This window comes from Synchiropus splendidus, chromosome 19 (assembly GCF_027744825.2).
Source record: "Synchiropus splendidus isolate RoL2022-P1 chromosome 19, RoL_Sspl_1.0, whole genome shotgun sequence".
Classification (NCBI taxonomy): Eukaryota; Metazoa; Chordata; class Actinopteri; order Syngnathiformes; family Callionymidae; genus Synchiropus; species Synchiropus splendidus.
In genome coordinates this window covers 13,751,462-13,768,264 of record NC_071352.1, presented here as the reverse complement: position 1 = coordinate 13,768,264, position 16,803 = coordinate 13,751,462, and the positions used below count along the sequence as shown (strand labels likewise).

Below are 16,803 nucleotides of genomic sequence, written 5' to 3'. Positions count from 1 at the left end.
AACTGCTGTCAGGGACTTCTAGTATTAATAAGTACAATTGCGACAGTCTTGTATTGTGTGAGTTAATTGTGAACAATTGATATGGATGTGACTACTAAGGTATCTGAACTGTTGTAGCCCTCTGACTCCGCCGTTGTTCAAATTCGGCCGTCTAGAAAGCGCTAAATAAATTTGCTACTTTCTGCAGCTACTTCTACTTCACCAGCTCTGAGCTGGTGAGACATGCAGCTGGCACCACATTTCATCATCCCTGGTGATTGTCCTGGAACTGAGTGAAGAAGAATAGCTTCTGACGCTGACGTCTCTGTCCACAGTGAACTGGAAATCAACGTGTGAATGATGATCACTCTCTGATCGCAGAAAAACATGACAGTCATGATGTAATAAAGCGAGAGAGGAAAACGCTGTGCCTTCATCTTTATTATTCTACAGCGCTGTAGACAACGGTGGCGCACCGCTACGGCTTAGATGAGAGTCGATGAGATGAACATGAAGGTTTTCAGTATGTTTCCACGGAAGAATCCCCTAAGAAACATCACCATGACCGATGTCCGTTGCTTGCGGAACTCAAGTAGTGCATTCCATGTGATGCAGACGGACAGATTTATTTCTCATAACTAAAAGATAGCGGTTTGTTGTTATAGCAAATATTCTTATATAACACATAGCTGCTTTAGGTCACTGAAAATGGAAAATTTTGAAATTCAAAATTGAAAACACCAATAGCAGGAATTGCAGAAGCCTTGATCCAAAGAGAGAGAGAGTCATGGTTAAAGTCTAGCCGTGATTACAACTAGGGTTACAACCAGACCTAAACACACCAGACCACATGCCTTTCATGGATGAAACATCTGCATTCATTTTTATGATGCAACGCAAATTTTGGTCGACATTTTGGACTCGTGAAACTTGGTTGGTTTTTATGTGACTCACAACATCCACGAAAAATAATAAATAAATGAAAATGAAAAAGATCGCATGCATATTCTAAAGGCAGAGTCTCCATACAGTAGCGCCATTTTAATTAAAAACTGTGACCTTGGTGAGACTTTGCAGCACAGACGTTTTGATAATCTCACAATTCATGATCTGGGAGGGATCTGCAGGGACATTCTGGCAAGCTCTTTTTTCGCTCATTTGTTTTCACTTGAGTATTAATGACTGTTTACTTTTTCACTGTGCTGCTGAGTTCTCGCTGGTGTGTCTGGAAAGACTCCTCAGCTGAAAGCCAGATCTTGGCGAGTCTTGCATTGCAGAATGTTTCATAGAATCTCAATCTGTGTATTTATTGAACTTTACGCAGTTTAGGGTGGATGCTGCATTCCAACTGTAAACGTGAATTTTCATACCAATTCCCCACTTTTTTATGAGTACAATAACCTAAGGAAGTGGGTCATGCAGTACATTTAGTGCAGAGTAGGCAGCACATATGGTATCAGAAGCATGCAGCATGTAGCAATTGTTGAAGCTGTCAGCAACATAAAAAAGGTCATGTAACAGAGATTCCAAGAACATAAAAAGAGTTGTTTCAGGCAACTTTTACTATATATATATATATATATATATATATATATATATATATATATATATATATATATATATATATATATATATATATATATTTACGATTGTGCAAGCAATCGTCATGACAGCTCGCCCCATTTGATGCAGTGCCGCAAAATTCAGTGTCAAATAAATGTGTCTGCAAAATGTAAATAAACAAAACACATTTATTTATAGGTTCAAAACAAGATCATGAATATTGAGGGTTGGTCGAGAAACTTCTCAAAACTAAAATAAAATTGAGGGAATGGCCTCGACTTGAGACTTCGATTGACTGGCTCCCCACCAAGGTTGGCACCGCCCACTACCTATAACCCCAACGTACCAGAGCTTCTGGAGAAGCTGGATGCGAAGATGACGTCCACACAACTGAACGACCTCTTCTAATCCAATAGACCCCGTCAACCACCACTTCTACCGGTACCAGGCTTAAGGAGACATTCGGCAGGAGGGAAGTCCAGGTTGAGAGACTTCAGCCCTACAGTCAGAGGAACCCACAGAGCTGAATGGACTATTCAAGTACTTTTATTAAGAGGGACCCGGTGCTTGAGGTGAACTCTTTGCCCATAGTCCTGGTGATCACAGCCAAAAAGCTAAACTAACACCTCACTAGCTGCTTTTGCCAGCGGCAAGTGCTTCGGTCATTTTGGGTGATGCTGCGCATGCTCCCCCCACACCTGGAGCTCGCGGGAGGACCAGTTACTCCGGCTTTGACTTTGCTCGTGCCTACTTGAAGGACATGGTGGACTCTTCGGTGGCTCATACTGTCCTTTCTGGGGGTGCTTCTTCGTCCTCGGCTGACCAGTAGGACGCTTGGTTCCTGAAGTATGGTCATTTTCTTTCAGGCCATGCCGGGAGGGAACGTATCCCATCCCTGCTTTGTCTTCATTGTCAAAGCAGAAAACCAGAGCTATCATGGTGGCAGATCTTACAAATGTTCCTCTAATCCAGGGATCTCAAACTGGCTGCCCACCGGCCCTTTGCGGCCCCTAGAATGCAGCACCACGGTCCACCACCTGGTATAGCCTGAGTGCAGCCCCAACAGGGCAGTCCCTTTTCAGCCAATAGGAGTTTGTTACAAAACACTGCATTTGTAAATTCCTAGTTATATATTTTAATTATTAGAATTGAATTTCAAATTTTCTTTCAGAAGTGTGGCACCACGCCTGACAGCTGGAATGTTACTTGCCACAGAACACAGGTTGCCCAAGTCTTTCTTAGAAAGCCACTGAATCGCTGAAATGTAAAAGCTAAAATGGCACCACGTAAGCCTGTCATGATAACTCGTACATTCACTGGCATCCAGAGTATTTTGTCAAACACTTTATGTCTCTGGGTTCCCACCAACAAAGATCATACTCAGTTGCCTTCATGTGTTGCAGATTGTGAAATATCCTAAAAATGGTTGTTCCCAGGAGAAGGAGAAAGAGATGTGACCTTTCAAAACTCCCACTGTTACCAGAAGCAGTGTTTATGTGCATGCATATCTGTCTTCTCCCACATGTCCAAATTCAGTGTTTTTTTTTCTTTCTATTTTTTTAAACCATGGGTTTGAACCTTGAACTTGAAATCCAAAGAGACCTGGGCCCCCATGACCAATGCTTAGAGAGCCTGGCCTGATGTGACAGCTGCGACTTTGAAGTGAAGATCATATTGTATGCAATGCTGAACTAATGAACTTGAATGAAATGAAAATGAAAATCAATATGGAGTCACGTTTTCTTGGACCAGCAAGAATAAGTTAACAAAGTAACATTAATACACGATGAAAACAAATAAAAATACTGACCAAACAGGAGCGCCACGAGCCACAACATTGGGAGAACAAGGACCCAAAAGCAAAAACAAACAACAAATAAACGGAAGAACAGAACGTCACAGATTACAGTTACAAAAGCCAACCAACAACATGTAGTGGAAAGACATGGACGGCAAAGACAAACACAAAATGCGGTGGACAGAAAAGCAAACAAAGCACCAAGAGGAAATACCCAGGGGAACTTTGGTAGTTAAAGCAGGCATCTGGGACGGCAGATAGGAACAAGGAAATAGAAGCGGTGATGAAGTGATTACTAGATCGGTCCCAGCTGCGTGCTGTAACACTGGAGGAGACACAAACAGGAAACGGAAACGTGGAATGGTTTGAACATTTACTGATTATGTGACAACCAACCGCAATCTTTCAGCTATGAGAAATAAATCTCTAAGATGCAGCCGTCGTCAGGGTCCGTCTCCGTCACATGTCCGACTGGAATGCACTATGGACTACTGCAATTCCGCGAGCAGCGGACATCAGTCATTGTGATGTTTCGAAAACTGTCATGTTCATCTCATCGGCTCTCATTCAAGCCGTGGCAGTGCGCCACCGTTGTTTCCAGAATAATAATGTTATCATGGAACAAATACCTTCCCACATTTGATAACACACCCAAGACCCACACAAAGAACGCCTTACAAGTGCGGTACAAACACTGTTTTTCATCAAAATATATTGACTGACATGAATATCGCGGTTGTTGGCATTGTAACTAATCGGTTTGGCCACCTATATGTTCACTGCAAACAGCAGACATCTATCATTGTGTTAGAGCAAGTCATTTTTTTTCAATTCATTGAAAAACTGCTTTCACCATACTCAAAGTATATCTATCCTCTTTTAGCACTGCAGTTCCATATATACAAACAACAAGCATATACACATTTGTTTTAGGATTTGGCAAGCAGCAGTGAACACAAGTCGGTTAGAAACATGACCACTTTAGGATCAGATACTGCACTGGGATCTTGCTCCGTCATTCCATTCTTCTGCCATGATGTAAACAAAGGAACTCAGCTCGCCCCGAGAAAGTAAGATAGTCCAAGGGAGCGTTTAACAGAGCGCCGGAGAGTCTGAGTCCAGGATTTTAAACCTGTCATCTCAGGAAATATGAAAATAATCTATTTATGTCTAATCATTAAGCAATGTTGCTTTAACACAAACATAAGATTGCACAAATTGTAAACACAAACTGATGAAAAAAAAAAGCTGTTATCCCTGGTAACGTCTTCTTCACCATTTTTTCTGTAAAACTCTTTGCCTCACTTTCCCTATGGCACTTTTGTTATTTTTAGGAGGCAATCCAAAACAGTTTTTTTTTCTTTTTTATGTTGGGGAAGAAGTTGGGGCGGGGCTAAGGCTTCAACTCTTGATCCACTGGGTCCCCGAACAAAACAATTTGAACTCTCTCTCGTGTGCTTAAGAGGTCTCATTAAACATTGTCCTCAGATGGGACTCAATTTTAAAGTGAGAATGCCACTTATTTACTTCTGAAAATAATTTGGTCAGCTAACCCTCTCGACTCTCATGACAAACATTACACTTTTGATGTTTTGTTTTGCTTTTTTTTGGCGGTGGGAGGGGGGAGGTGGTTAAGCTTTTGCACATGCACCATTCCCAAACGATAACAGGTAACAGATGTGATTTTTCAAAATTCCCACAGTTACTACAGGAACACAGCTGTGTATGTATTGGCACGTGTACATAGTACATTGTACTATAATACTATAGTACTATAGTATACTATAATATATGCAAAACTAAAAAAAGAAAGATGGAAACTGATTTTGCAGCATTCTTGTCAACACAACCAGCTGGCCGTCTGTTTCTGATGTCTTTTCCCTCTCCTGTCTCACTCGGGAGGCTGCACAGTCCAGTCCCATCTCCCTGTTATATAATATGTCACGAGCATTTTACATATCCCAACAGCCTCAGTGGACTCTATTCATTTGAGTCAGTTTCAACACCAAGATGATGAGGAATCTTGGTCATGAAACTACCCCCAAAACATCTCAAATTGGAGTGTGGGGAAAAGTGCTGAAGACATCTGCATTTGAGTTTCATTTCCAGACTGTGGAAATGAAGCGAGTGCTGCGCTACATTCTTCTTCCCTATAAGGATAGGTGCTAAACAATAGCTTGGTTGAGGGAGGTAGTATGTATCGTAATTGTGCTCCTATTTATAAGCAAAGGGTTGTCAAAGTTAATGATATTAATCAGCACCTAGAACCATTGGAAAAAAACTACTATAACCAGCTTCATTTGCTTGAGGTTTTCCATAGCGCCTAAGTTTTACACAAGGCAGGTGTGCAGCTTTGTATTGAAGTGCTATTTAAGAAACTGACTTATTTTGAGTAAACATGATGGAGAAGGTCACTATTCTCTGAAGCGATTCCGAGGGTACTGTCCAGATGCAGGTCAGCAGGGAGACTGCTGAAAGAATAAAGATGGGAGCGTAAAACATGGAACATAAACATTGCATAAATATGCAACAGATAATTCCAGACATGTACAAGATGTTGTGAATCACATTTGGTAATGAAATAGTCGACATGCATTAAAGAGAATCAAATACAGTCGACCTCCAGGGACAAGAGCAGACTGCAGAGCATCGTACGTTTTGCTGAGAAGGTGAGCGGTTGCAGCCTGCCACCTCTTCAGGACCTGTATGTCTCCAGGACCCAGAGACGTGCAGGTGGGATCAGAGCCGACCCTACGGTCCATCCAGACCAGAACCTCCCGTCACAGCAACAGCTTCTTCCCCTCAGCCATCAGACTGTTAAATTTATGATGAGCTTTTGTTATTTTATTTTATTTTATATTAATTTATTTTATTTTATTTTTTTAACAGCACTTTATTTCGAAGGACTTTCCTAGTTCCACCAATACATTTGACCTGCGCAATGTATTGCTTCCGATATATGATCATTATTGTATGAGAAATGTATGTTTCACATAGATTGAACAGGAGCAGGAGTGAGCACTACTGTCCCTGAATGAGGTTCATGTCTACTTGGTGCAGTGCTAGAGTCTGTTTAAGTTGTTGGATAAAAAAAAATCAGATAAAAACATACAATTTGTAAATCTACACTATTTTAAGATAATTAAAAAAACTATTGTGATAAGAAAAGAAAACTTCATCATCTTTGCGCGATATGACCATGTGCGCATGCGCTTACCAGTAAACGATAGTTGGCAAAACATGCGCAATTTCCGGTTCCAGCAGCGGAATTTCCGGCGAACCACATCAGGCACTGACAACATATACACGTCACTTTCGTCCGCGGAACGTTTAACGGACCCCGTTTGGCGCACGAGCTTTGAATGTGTGACACCAATACTTCCGGCTGATAGACATATGAACGGGTGAAGGTGAAGGAGGAAAAGTTAAAATGTTTGCGTGTTTGGTTTCCAGGAGACTTTTCTGCGCTGTGGCAAAATCGGCTTCTCCCCCAGCTTCGTCCAGCCGCTGGCAAAAATTGAAGGACAGTAAAGCAGGTGAGGTCCACAAGCGCAGTAAACATTGATCCAATAGGTAGCACTGCATGAGATAAGCAGGCGTGTGTTTTCATTGCCGTACTTGGACTGTTTCGCTACATTTGAGGTCATTGATGGGAACCTAAGGGAGGACACGAAACTCTTCCATATCTCAAGTTGGTTTGAGGGATTGGGAGGAAAGCCTTCATCCCTCTCTAGCTGATCTTCCACTGGCTCCCTGCTCTCACCACAGATCACAATGTCATCTGCAAACATCATTGTCCAAGGGGCTTCTTGTCTAACCTCATCTGTCAACCTGTCAAAATCATTTTAATTCAGACACGGTTAATATACTTCTTCAAGAATGCAAAAAATAGAAAAAAACATTGTGGAATCCAGCAACTATCCTGTCAAAAGGACAACTGAAAAACATTTAATTTGATGTGAGACGTCGCAGTTTGGTCAATCTCTAGAGACTTACCGATGTAAAACAAATATTTACATACTGGCCCCTTGTAGCGGGACTCTGAGTCATATTTGCACACTAGGCTTTAGGTGTGGTTTGGTGGTGGTTCGCCATAGATTTGTTTTGCCTTTTACAGCAACAAATTCCTCCTGTTCGTATTGCTGTCAACATGCTAATACTATTTTCTCTCTTCCAATTATCTGACAAGAAGGATGAAGGTGATGCGAAGAGTGCGAGAGACCATAAATACTGTTTGATTAAAAAAAAAAACGAAATCGATTCATTTCCCAGAACTATGCTATATACGTAAGACAACATGGAAACAGTCGATTATAAACTTCTATAAAAAAGTTCATGTGTTTTTGTGGACAGTTAACTCAGATGGTGTGTTCTCCCTTCTGCAGGCATGTGGTGTCGTAGTCTGCTTTCTGACTACAAAGAAGCATTTCAGGACATCTTTGTCAGTGCCCGCAAGCGTCCTGGCAAGACTGCAGTGTACACCATAGTGCTTGGTGCTTCATCGGCTTTTGTCTACACCAAACCGGATGAAGCCTCCTTTCAGGAGAGACTGCTGGATTGCTCTAATCAGCTGGGTCTGCTGTCGCCGTGGGTACGCAGCCCGCCGTCAGATGGCAGTGTCCAGTTTCTCATGAGAATGCGCAACGAGGGTCGGCTGCGCCATGTTAGCCTTGCTCTGTTGTCTTTGGTGTACTTGGCTGACTACAACCCTGACACCTCTCTGTACGAGGCCCAGTGCTCAGACCTGTCTGTGCCCTGGAGAGAACTACCTCAGCGCCTGCTGGATGTGGGTTTTGCCGGTCGTTGGTGGGTTCTGGAGTCAAAAATGAAGGACTACGATGTTAACAACGACGAGTTCAAGCACTTACCAGCACATCTGCAGCAGACATCACCCCCAAGTGTCCAAGAGGTGGATGAGAGTGAAAGGTTGCACAAAGAGTCTTGGTTACCAGTGAGAATGGAAGAGGATGAGATTCCAGAGGTGAAATAAAATGGATTTTAAAATATCGGCCTTTTGTCTGCTTTTGTTCCAAGGACATTTGACCAGAAGAAAAATATGATTTCATTTTTTTCTTTGTTCTGGTTTTACCCATGCCACATTAAAATCAGGGTGCTTACGCGGCACGTGAATCTTTGAAGAATGTTGGAATATTGCCATCTAATCTAATGTAATCTAATATAATGTAATTATGAAATAGTAATGATATAAGGACATGTAAATAAATAAGGACAATAAATAAAATGATAGTAGTACTTCTACTGCTACAACGACTACTGCTATCACTACTACTACTACTACTACTACTAATAATAATAATAATGAATACGTCATCATGGAAATTGTTTAATAAAAATAAGAATATGTACTATAATGACCACATTAATAACAAAAAATAAGTGCGTTCATAATGATTAAAAAACAGGAATATCAATTCCAACAATAAAGGTTCCAAATTATAGTGCAAATAAATGCAAATAGGGCATCAATTATGACAAGACGAATAATAATACAATGCAATGTATACCCTCAAACGAAACGTTAATCACAGGTGTGAGCCCAAAGGAACGTTTTCTGGGTTCCTTGTTTCGCAAATGTATTTTATTGTGTAGCCAGTCTGACTTAAAGACACTTCCGCCCCCTGGCGTTAGTATCGTATATGTTCTGTTTAATTCTTGTTTCACTTGTTTTTACGTTCCGATGTCTTGCGTGTCAGTATTTTTCCTTTGTACAATGAACTGTAGCTCAACAGCACCTTGACGATGTTAAGTGTGCGCTTATGAATGTTAAGGACAAGGAGGCTGGAGTCACCACGGGCGGACATTGACATCATTGCGCATGTGCACAACTGTTTGACCCGGATGTGGACTATGCCTACGGAATATCTGACAACTCCTTCCTGTGTCTTTCTCTTTCCCTCCTGCAGCCATGTCTAAGAGAGGTAAGAGGTGTGCTCTGTAGCATCTAACAACATCTTCTTTCTAAACAGAATCTGCGTGTATTCTTTTCGTGCGATGTGTATAAACAGTTGCTTCTCAACCGTTTGCCGTGTTTAGTTCTGTGTGAATTATGGTCATTCGCTTGTTTGATACGTTATCATTTTGCCGCCTGCGCCATTTTTGTGACGGCTCCGAGTCGTACACGTTTATTTACGCGTCCGTCTTTAAGTGACAATGCTGCTGGTGTTTTCTGTATTGGAATGCGATGTCCATATTGAACATTGAACATTAAACCGTCAGTGCTTGAAATGTGGGCGCGCTATGGGTCGAAGAGCTACTAAGTCAAATAAGCTGTAAAGTGAAGGAAATATGGTCTAACACCAACTTCATGGTGATTTTTAATTTCATGATAGTGGTGTCTTTTCCACAAGTTGTGTGTGGGCATATATCCACAAATCTAACATCAATTCACCCCAGTTTTCTGGTTAGTGTATTGTGCAAGTGAATTGCATTGATGCTGTCAAACAGAATTTAGGTTTTTCTTTGCAATTGTAGGAGGATTTAGCAGGAATAAGTGAGTTTTGCATTGCTCCACTCCTATTTAATGTGTGGTTAAATTGGTTTACCCACTCCAGGAAAAGATTGACCAAATAAAGATACATTTGTGTGATCCTCTTTTTAGGACGTGGTGGTTCGTCTGGAGCCAAGTTCCGCATTTCACTGGGTTTACCAGTCGGAGCGGTCATCAACTGTGCAGACAACACAGGTACGCACCTAAACTAGGGATGCACCAGTCCACAATCTTCAAATTCCTCTATATGAATATACACTGCAATCCACATTGCTGTCATATGGTTGCCCCCTAAGTCATTTGCGTAGTCTCAGTCTTATACTTCAGCCTTTTTTTTTTTTTAAATCCATACTACAATTTTAACAGGTCTTTTTTTTCCTCCTGATAACTAGGATTCGAATCGCTCTTGGAGATGGCAAATTTTGACATTTTCATCCACATTAGCTTTGTGAGCCTGTCATTGCAGTGGTCTATTATATATATATATATATATAATGCTAAAGGATCCACTAAGACTTGTGACAATGTGGAATAACTTGCATATATTGAAAATGTGTGCACACTTCAGTAGCTTTAGTGCACAAAACTTGTGTTCCAATTTCCCCACTAAAAGTGGACAGAAGTTTTAATTCAAATAGATTTAAAATATTGCATTTATTGTGTCTCAAATGAGCATAACGAAAGTGCTGAATAAACCAGGACAAAAACAGTATTTTTTTTTTTTGTCAGTTTTTGCTGCCCTTTCACGTTTGTTTTTCACTACCACTAGCCAGTATAATTATTTTTCCCAGCCGACAACACTGCTGTACATGGATTGGAAATCCCTGTGGAATCTATCTATTGGTATCGGTACACAATACTTGATCCATTCTTTCCGTAACTGAAACTTTTTCTTGAGCAAAAATGCTGTCATGACCCCATAGTTCATGTCAGTCTATCCACATTTTAAAATTTGTGAATATACAGCAAATCTCACAGTAAGGGTGAGCAATATGGCGAAAGTGTCAATTTTTTAAACTATGAAATCACAATTTCATCATTTTTTTCCTCTCAAAAGTGGCACTCACTTATACAGCACTTTCCATGCTTATCCAGCTACCAAAGTGCTTCACCCATTCACACACTGATGCCATCTGAACCGTCAGGAGCAAACCAGGGCTAAACGTCTTGCTCACGGACATGACACAAACGTGCCAGGAAAAAACAAAATGGTAAAAGGTAAACTATTCTGCCCTGTTAAAAAGCTCTCTTGCAACATAAAAAATGGCTTTCAATAAACACGGAACCTCAAAATATCACGGAAGACCTGACTATTTGCATTCGTTCTATCCGTTCTATTTGCATTTTCACAGGATATAAATGTGGAAAACCACTTTGAATAAAGAAAATACACACACGCAAGCCATACAATCTCCTCACTTTGGCAGATTGTCATGTTCACAAGCTGATTGTCATATACCCTGTTTCCCAGCACCTTCCAAAAGCACTTGCTTTGTCTGCTTAGTGGCCTGGTGAGTTGTCGTAGAAGGTTACAATAAATGCATTACTGTGGGTGAGACGGCAGCGTCTCAGTGGCTGACTGAGCTCAATCAGTTTTGCAATATTACAACCAAGGCTGTTTTGGAAGCCCTTGGATCAATTATGGGTAAAGTGTCATCTTTTGCCTTCTTCATGCAGGTGCCAAGAATCTTTACATCATCTCTGTGAAGGGCATCAAAGGTCGTCTGAACCGTTTGCCTGCTGCTGGTGTTGGTGACATGGTCATGGCCACAGTGAAGAAAGGCAAGCCAGAACTCAGGAAGAAGGGTGAGTTAAGGTGCCATCCGTCGACCCAATAGCCACCAGGCTCAGAGGTGACGCATGTCCAATTGTCTCCACAGTCCATCCTGCGGTGGTGATACGGCAGCGGAAGTCGTATCGGCGAAAAGATGGCGTCTTTCTGTACTTTGAAGATAATGCAGGTGTCATTGTGAACAATAAAGGAGAAATGAAAGGTGAGCTGGTCAAGAACTTGATGGTTCAGTTCCCTTCCAAAAGCACTTGCTTCATCTGATCAGTGGTCGAGTGAGTTGTCGTAGAAGGGAACACAAAATTCAGCACTGTGGGTGAGACAGCAGTCTCACAGTGGCTGGCTGAGCTCAATCAGCGTTGAGACACACTCCTAGTTTGCCTTTTTTTGGTGTTGCAGGGCCAGTGGTGAGACTAATCAGTGGCCAAGACCAGCTTCTTTTGACAAGCTAAATGCATGAAACTCAATAGTTTGGTCTGTAAATGTACCTCCCTAAAGGAAAGTGAACAAGGTTTGGTGTGTCGTGGGTGGTGTTCAGTTCAATGTATTGGCTATGTAAAAACTGTTGGGTCTTTGTTTCACTTTTGGTGCTGCGTGTAACGTTGACCGTTTGTCCCACAGGCTCAGCCATCACCGGACCAGTTGCTAAAGAATGTGCTGACCTGTGGCCCAGGATTGCCTCCAATGCTGGCAGCATAGCCTGAGTCTTCTCCCTGTTTCCAATAAATAAATAAATCAACATGGCCATCACACATGTTCTTGTCACATCAGACTACACTCCCTGGCAGACATTATGGTGTCATGTTCATTCTGCTTCATTTGAAAGTAAAAGCCGTGCCACCAATCTAAATTGAAATGGTAACTTTTTTTCCCCTTGTCACTACACAAAATGTAGCTCTTTATACAGTAGGTTGAGCAGCGAGAGGGCAGGCGGAGAAAGGGAATGAGCAAAATAAGATGTCTTACTCATGAACACTTGAATATGGAAGCCCATTCCAGCCAGGACAAAAGACGAGAAGGAAAAACAGGGTTCCACTGGCTTCATGAAAAGGCATTAACCTCATGAATCCTAAGTCAAGGCATTAAAAAGGCTGTTCATAAGTTGAAATTTAGCGTGTTCCGAACATATACTCGGTGACCCAACACATTCAACGCTGTCAAGACATCTGGTCCAATAGACTGGGGGATCGGAGGGTTCCTGCTTCCCAATATCCGCCCGGCGACAAGGTGTGGCTCTGGACGCGGGACCTACAGCTCCCTGATGAGTCCAGAAAGCTCTCTCTCAGATTCATTGGTCCTTTCAAGGTGGACAGACGCATCAGCGACACCGCCGTCTGACTGAAACTTCCCGACTCCCTACGCATTCATCCTTCCTTCCACGTCTCCCCTCTTCATTGACATTCATCCTGCCTATACCGTCCACAAAATCATTGATAGTAGATGACATGGCCGGGGTGTCCAGTACCTTGTAGACTGGGATGGATACAGTCCTGAGGAACATTCATGGGTCTCCCGGTCTCTCATTCTCAACCCCAAATTAATCTCTGCGTTTCCCTCCAACTTTCCTGAAAGACCTGGAAGAGTGGAAGTATAGGCCCTCCTTAAAAGGGGGGCACTGTCATGTTTCCATTTTTGTGTGCTTTTATTTTGTTATTTCCTGTGTTCCAGTGTCTTGTTTCCTTTTTTCATCCCATTGTTTCCATCTTAATGGCAGCACAGCTGGATACCATTCCGCTCATCAGTCTGCAAGGATTTCTACACCTGGGTTCCAGTCTGTGCTTCCAGATGATCACTTTCTGCTCCGATGGTAATGTTCACTCTCCCGACCCTCTGATCTCTCGTAGTGACGCTACCGCATGTGTTAAATGCAGGTCAAATGCAGCAAAGTGCACCCGGACTCCTGCATCCTGCGATCCAACTCACGAATGTTTGAAGAACCCAGGAATGACGCCACAACATGGATGACATCAAAAAGCCAAATCCCCGTTCACGTCTGAATTCCAAGTTCAGCGGGAGCAGGCTCATGTGGACATCATGGTGGAGGATGCTACTGAAGAGAAAAACAACCTCTTCTGAACATTGATGTAATGATGAAGTGCTACATGGAGTGGTGTGACGCTTGGAGACATCAGATCAGAGTATAGGGCCTTGTGTTGTGGACAGAGACACAAACTGCTATGTGGAGCTCTGGTTTCATCTGGTAAAAAACAAAATCATGTTGACGAAAAAATACCTCCTACCAGCAGAGTTTGTGTCAAAAATGTTTACCTGGGTACAAGGCAGATACGTCGAGCACATCCTGCAGCCTAATCTGTCAATGGAAATTCTGAACTATACTGTCAAGTCCAAGAGACCAGAGGAAGATCCAGAAGAACTATGGAGCCAAACGGACACATCTGCTGGGAAATCCTCTTCCAAGTCCAAATATTTCACCCCACCAAAAGCTGCACCAAGAAGCAAAAGAGTGCGGACCTCTGCGAACATCAAACTACAGGATTCTGAAGCAGAGGTAAAAATTCAGTGTCTGCTCATGAATTGACACTTCATGTAAATCTACTCGACTGGGTCACCGATGAAATTGGTTTTGTAAATGTATTATTGTTCTGTCCCTGCTTGGGTAAAAAGGAAAAATATATTTGAAACATATTTGAGCAAGTTGTCGTCACAATAGTCTAACAAAAATGACACAAAATACTACACCTAAATTCAGTCAGATAGGTCAACACAACAAAGCTAACAGTGGCCAACATAAACACAGAATCAAACAAGTCTCTTGAAGTACTATCCAGAGCAGCTGCCACTGAGGAGCTCCCACTTGGGGAATTTCCAGGCTCGACGTCAGGTGGAGGTCATCAGGACAAACCATCGGCACCTGCCGAGATAGTTCACAACTAAACGGCCCTGGGCCGTAACACCTCCGTATATATGTCATATATGTCGAGTCTGTGTTGCAGCTGCACGGAACAGATTTTGTTTTCTCAATTAAATAAAAAAATAAAGTAAAAAAGAAAAGGACAATTCGACTCTTCAATTGGTTTCGTACCAGAACACAACGCAGATAACCAGTCCGTAAGTTACATACATAGACAACCAGTTACATACAGTATAGGCATGAAGAGACAGCATAGAGTGCTGCATTTACACAATGAAGTATTCATTTGTTAGTAGCTGGTTCCGGGTGTTTTGCGCAATAAAATTCAGTGGATGGTTAAATAGTTTTCACGTCAGTTTTTATTGACAATACTTCACAAATCACATTTTATTGTGCCTTGCTACATTTCAGCTGCTGTGGTTCCCATTTTCCTTCTTATACTATAACTTTACTTAACTTTAACTTTAATAGAAGTATTAAATGCTGAAAGGAAAAGCCAACAAGTCTTTTTTAGATACATTACATCAAAGATTTTTTTTTTTTTTTAGTTAATTTTTCTAAATGAAAGTAAAATAGGGCTTCATGGTATCATGCTGAGTTTTGGTACAAAGCCATTCTCCCTGCCACCTGGTCGCACAGTTTGTGCCTCAGGTGCCTCCGTGGGTGACGGCAGCTTCTCGCAGATGGCATACGGGTGTGTCCGCCATGTCCCATCCAAGTGGGTGCAGTAGCACACGGTTGACTGGTCAATGTTCACCGGCTCACCTGCTGGTATGACCCGGCTGCCAGCAAAGCAATTTGGACCTAGCAGAAGAGAAACACCATGAACAGGAGCACTGCACTTCCAGTCCATGGTGTATCCAATAAAAATCTAGTGATGAAAGTAAATCCTTTGGATATAGCTCTCAACTTCACCAGCATCAGACATCAGCGTTCTGGGAAAACAATTCATGCAATTCATGTGGAGACATCATTGGTGAAAAAGTCATACCAGCTTTGCAGATAGGGCAGCAGTGATGCACCTCATAGGTTGGGTCAACACAGTGGGGGGTTGGACAGTGGGAGACGGTGCAAGAGACCTCTCGGTTGGCCTCGCAGCGACATCGCTCACAGCGGGACAACTGGAAGCACAAGACCAAATTCACATCACTGCAAAGTTGTATGGAAGTGTTTTACATTGATGACGAACAAGAGACTACAACACATACCGGCAACATAAGCTCAGCTTACGTGATGTGCATCTCAACATTTGTGAGCACGAAATCAAAGTACGACATAAGAAAAACAAAACATGAATATGACTTTTGTGTATTGATTGATTTTCATAGCTGACAGAATGCATCTCCAATGTTGCTTTTTTTTAAAAACAATATCTGTGAATACAGCAGTATTTTTCTTTTATAAACAAAGTAAGAAAGAGAGTAAATAAAATAACCATTTACCGACTAACTTAAAAGCAAAACTCCTAAAATAAAGTGTCCTGAGTTTAACTTGAGTTTCAGTGAGTCAGGTTTTCAACAACCGTAAAAGACTGCTGGTTCACATGTACACAGTGTATTTTCTTTAAGAGAGAAAGCATGCTGGTTCATGGAGACATGCAGAGCTCTAACAAACCCCAGCCCTTCCCTTGTAAGCAAAAATGCTGCTACCTTGAAGAGAAGAGGAACATTGAAATTGTAAAAAAAAAAAAAAAAAAAAAACAAAACATTGGGATGGAACATTTTTTGCACTGAGGTGAAGCTTATGGTATTTTAAAATAACTACATAAAAAGGTCTACATAAAAAGGCCATCTTACAAATATGTTTTCCAAAGCAATCATTTTAGTCAATACTCTTCAGCCTATCGAATAATGAAATGAAATGAAAATGTTCACAAGTTTGCATTTGCAAGTCCAGTCCACTTGTACACATGCTGGTGTCATGAGTCATACGCACCGTGAACTCCTCCAGCACCCAGTATGTCCTGCCTCCATACACACACTTCCTAGCCATTGATTCACACACAGGACAGCATCTCTTGTACCGAATGCGCGTGCATCGTGGGTGGACTCGTGGACATCTGGGTTTCACGCACACGGGTCCGTGCAGGGTGCATGTGCATGGGCAGGCTGAGTGGCTGAGGAAGAAAACCTGTCCGATGTCATATACGAACCCACGGTCGTCCAGGCATACTTTCCCACGGTAGTCCCACAAAGCATAATCCAGTTTACTCTCTGAGAGGTCAGTGCTGACAGGAAGTAGCAGGAGGAGGGTGAGGAGCAAATATGATGGCGAGAGGCCGGCGTGAGCCATAG

General features: G+C 42.1%; 3 protein-coding genes across 3 annotated transcripts; 2 read left to right on the top strand and 1 right to left on the bottom strand.

Moving 5' to 3' along the window:
• The first annotated feature begins 6,614 nt into the window (after nt 1-6,614).
• Nucleotides 6,615-8,330, top strand: timm29 (translocase of inner mitochondrial membrane 29). The gene is made up of 2 exons (XM_053852309.1): nt 6,615-6,876; nt 7,726-8,330. Exons 1-2 carry the CDS (start codon nt 6,771-6,773, stop codon nt 8,328-8,330), a joined length of 711 nt encoding a protein of 236 aa, XP_053708284.1. The 5' UTR covers nt 6,615-6,770.
• An 868-nt stretch (nt 8,331-9,198) lies between these two features.
• rpl23 (ribosomal protein L23) lies at nt 9,199-12,376 on the top strand. Its single transcript, XM_053852688.1, has 5 exons — nt 9,199-9,279; nt 9,960-10,043; nt 11,526-11,654; nt 11,729-11,842; nt 12,259-12,376. The coding sequence occupies exons 1-5, from the start codon at nt 9,267-9,269 to the stop codon at nt 12,339-12,341; spliced, it is 423 nt and encodes a 140-aa protein (XP_053708663.1). The 5' UTR covers nt 9,199-9,266; the 3' UTR covers nt 12,342-12,376.
• Nucleotides 12,377-14,749: 2,373 nt separating this feature from the next.
• On the bottom strand, nt 14,750-16,803 carry si:dkey-283b1.7 (brorin). Its single transcript, XM_053852686.1, has 3 exons — nt 16,445-16,803; nt 15,501-15,630; nt 14,750-15,313 (listed from the first exon to the last, which is right to left on the bottom strand). Exons 1-3 carry the CDS (start codon nt 16,799-16,801, stop codon nt 15,090-15,092), a joined length of 711 nt encoding a protein of 236 aa, XP_053708661.1. The 5' UTR covers nt 16,802-16,803; the 3' UTR covers nt 14,750-15,089.

Bases quoted from the DNA above. Each gene is read 5' to 3' on its own strand.
- timm29 (XM_053852309.1), top strand. From the start codon at position 6,771: ATGTTTGCGTGTTTGGTTTCCAGGAGACTTTTCTGCGCTGTGGCAAAA. The intron at 6,877-7,725 runs GTGAGGTCCACA...TCCCTTCTGCAG, and splicing joins ATTGAAGGACAGTAAAGCAG to GCATGTGGTGTCGTAGTCTG.
- rpl23 (XM_053852688.1), top strand. The intron at 10,044-11,525 runs GTACGCACCTAA...TTCTTCATGCAG, and splicing joins CAACTGTGCAGACAACACAG to GTGCCAAGAATCTTTACATC. The intron at 11,843-12,258 runs GTGAGCTGGTCA...TTTGTCCCACAG, and splicing joins CAATAAAGGAGAAATGAAAG to GCTCAGCCATCACCGGACCA.
- si:dkey-283b1.7 (XM_053852686.1), bottom strand. From the start codon at position 16,801: ATGGCTCACGCCGGCCTCTCGCCATCATATTTGCTCCTCACCCTCCTC. The intron at 15,631-16,444 runs GTGCGTATGACT...TTGTGCTTCCAG, and splicing joins GGGTGCTGGAGGAGTTCACG to TTGTCCCGCTGTGAGCGATG. The intron at 15,314-15,500 runs GTATGACTTTTT...CTCTTCTGCTAG, and splicing joins CTGCCCTATCTGCAAAGCTG to GTCCAAATTGCTTTGCTGGC.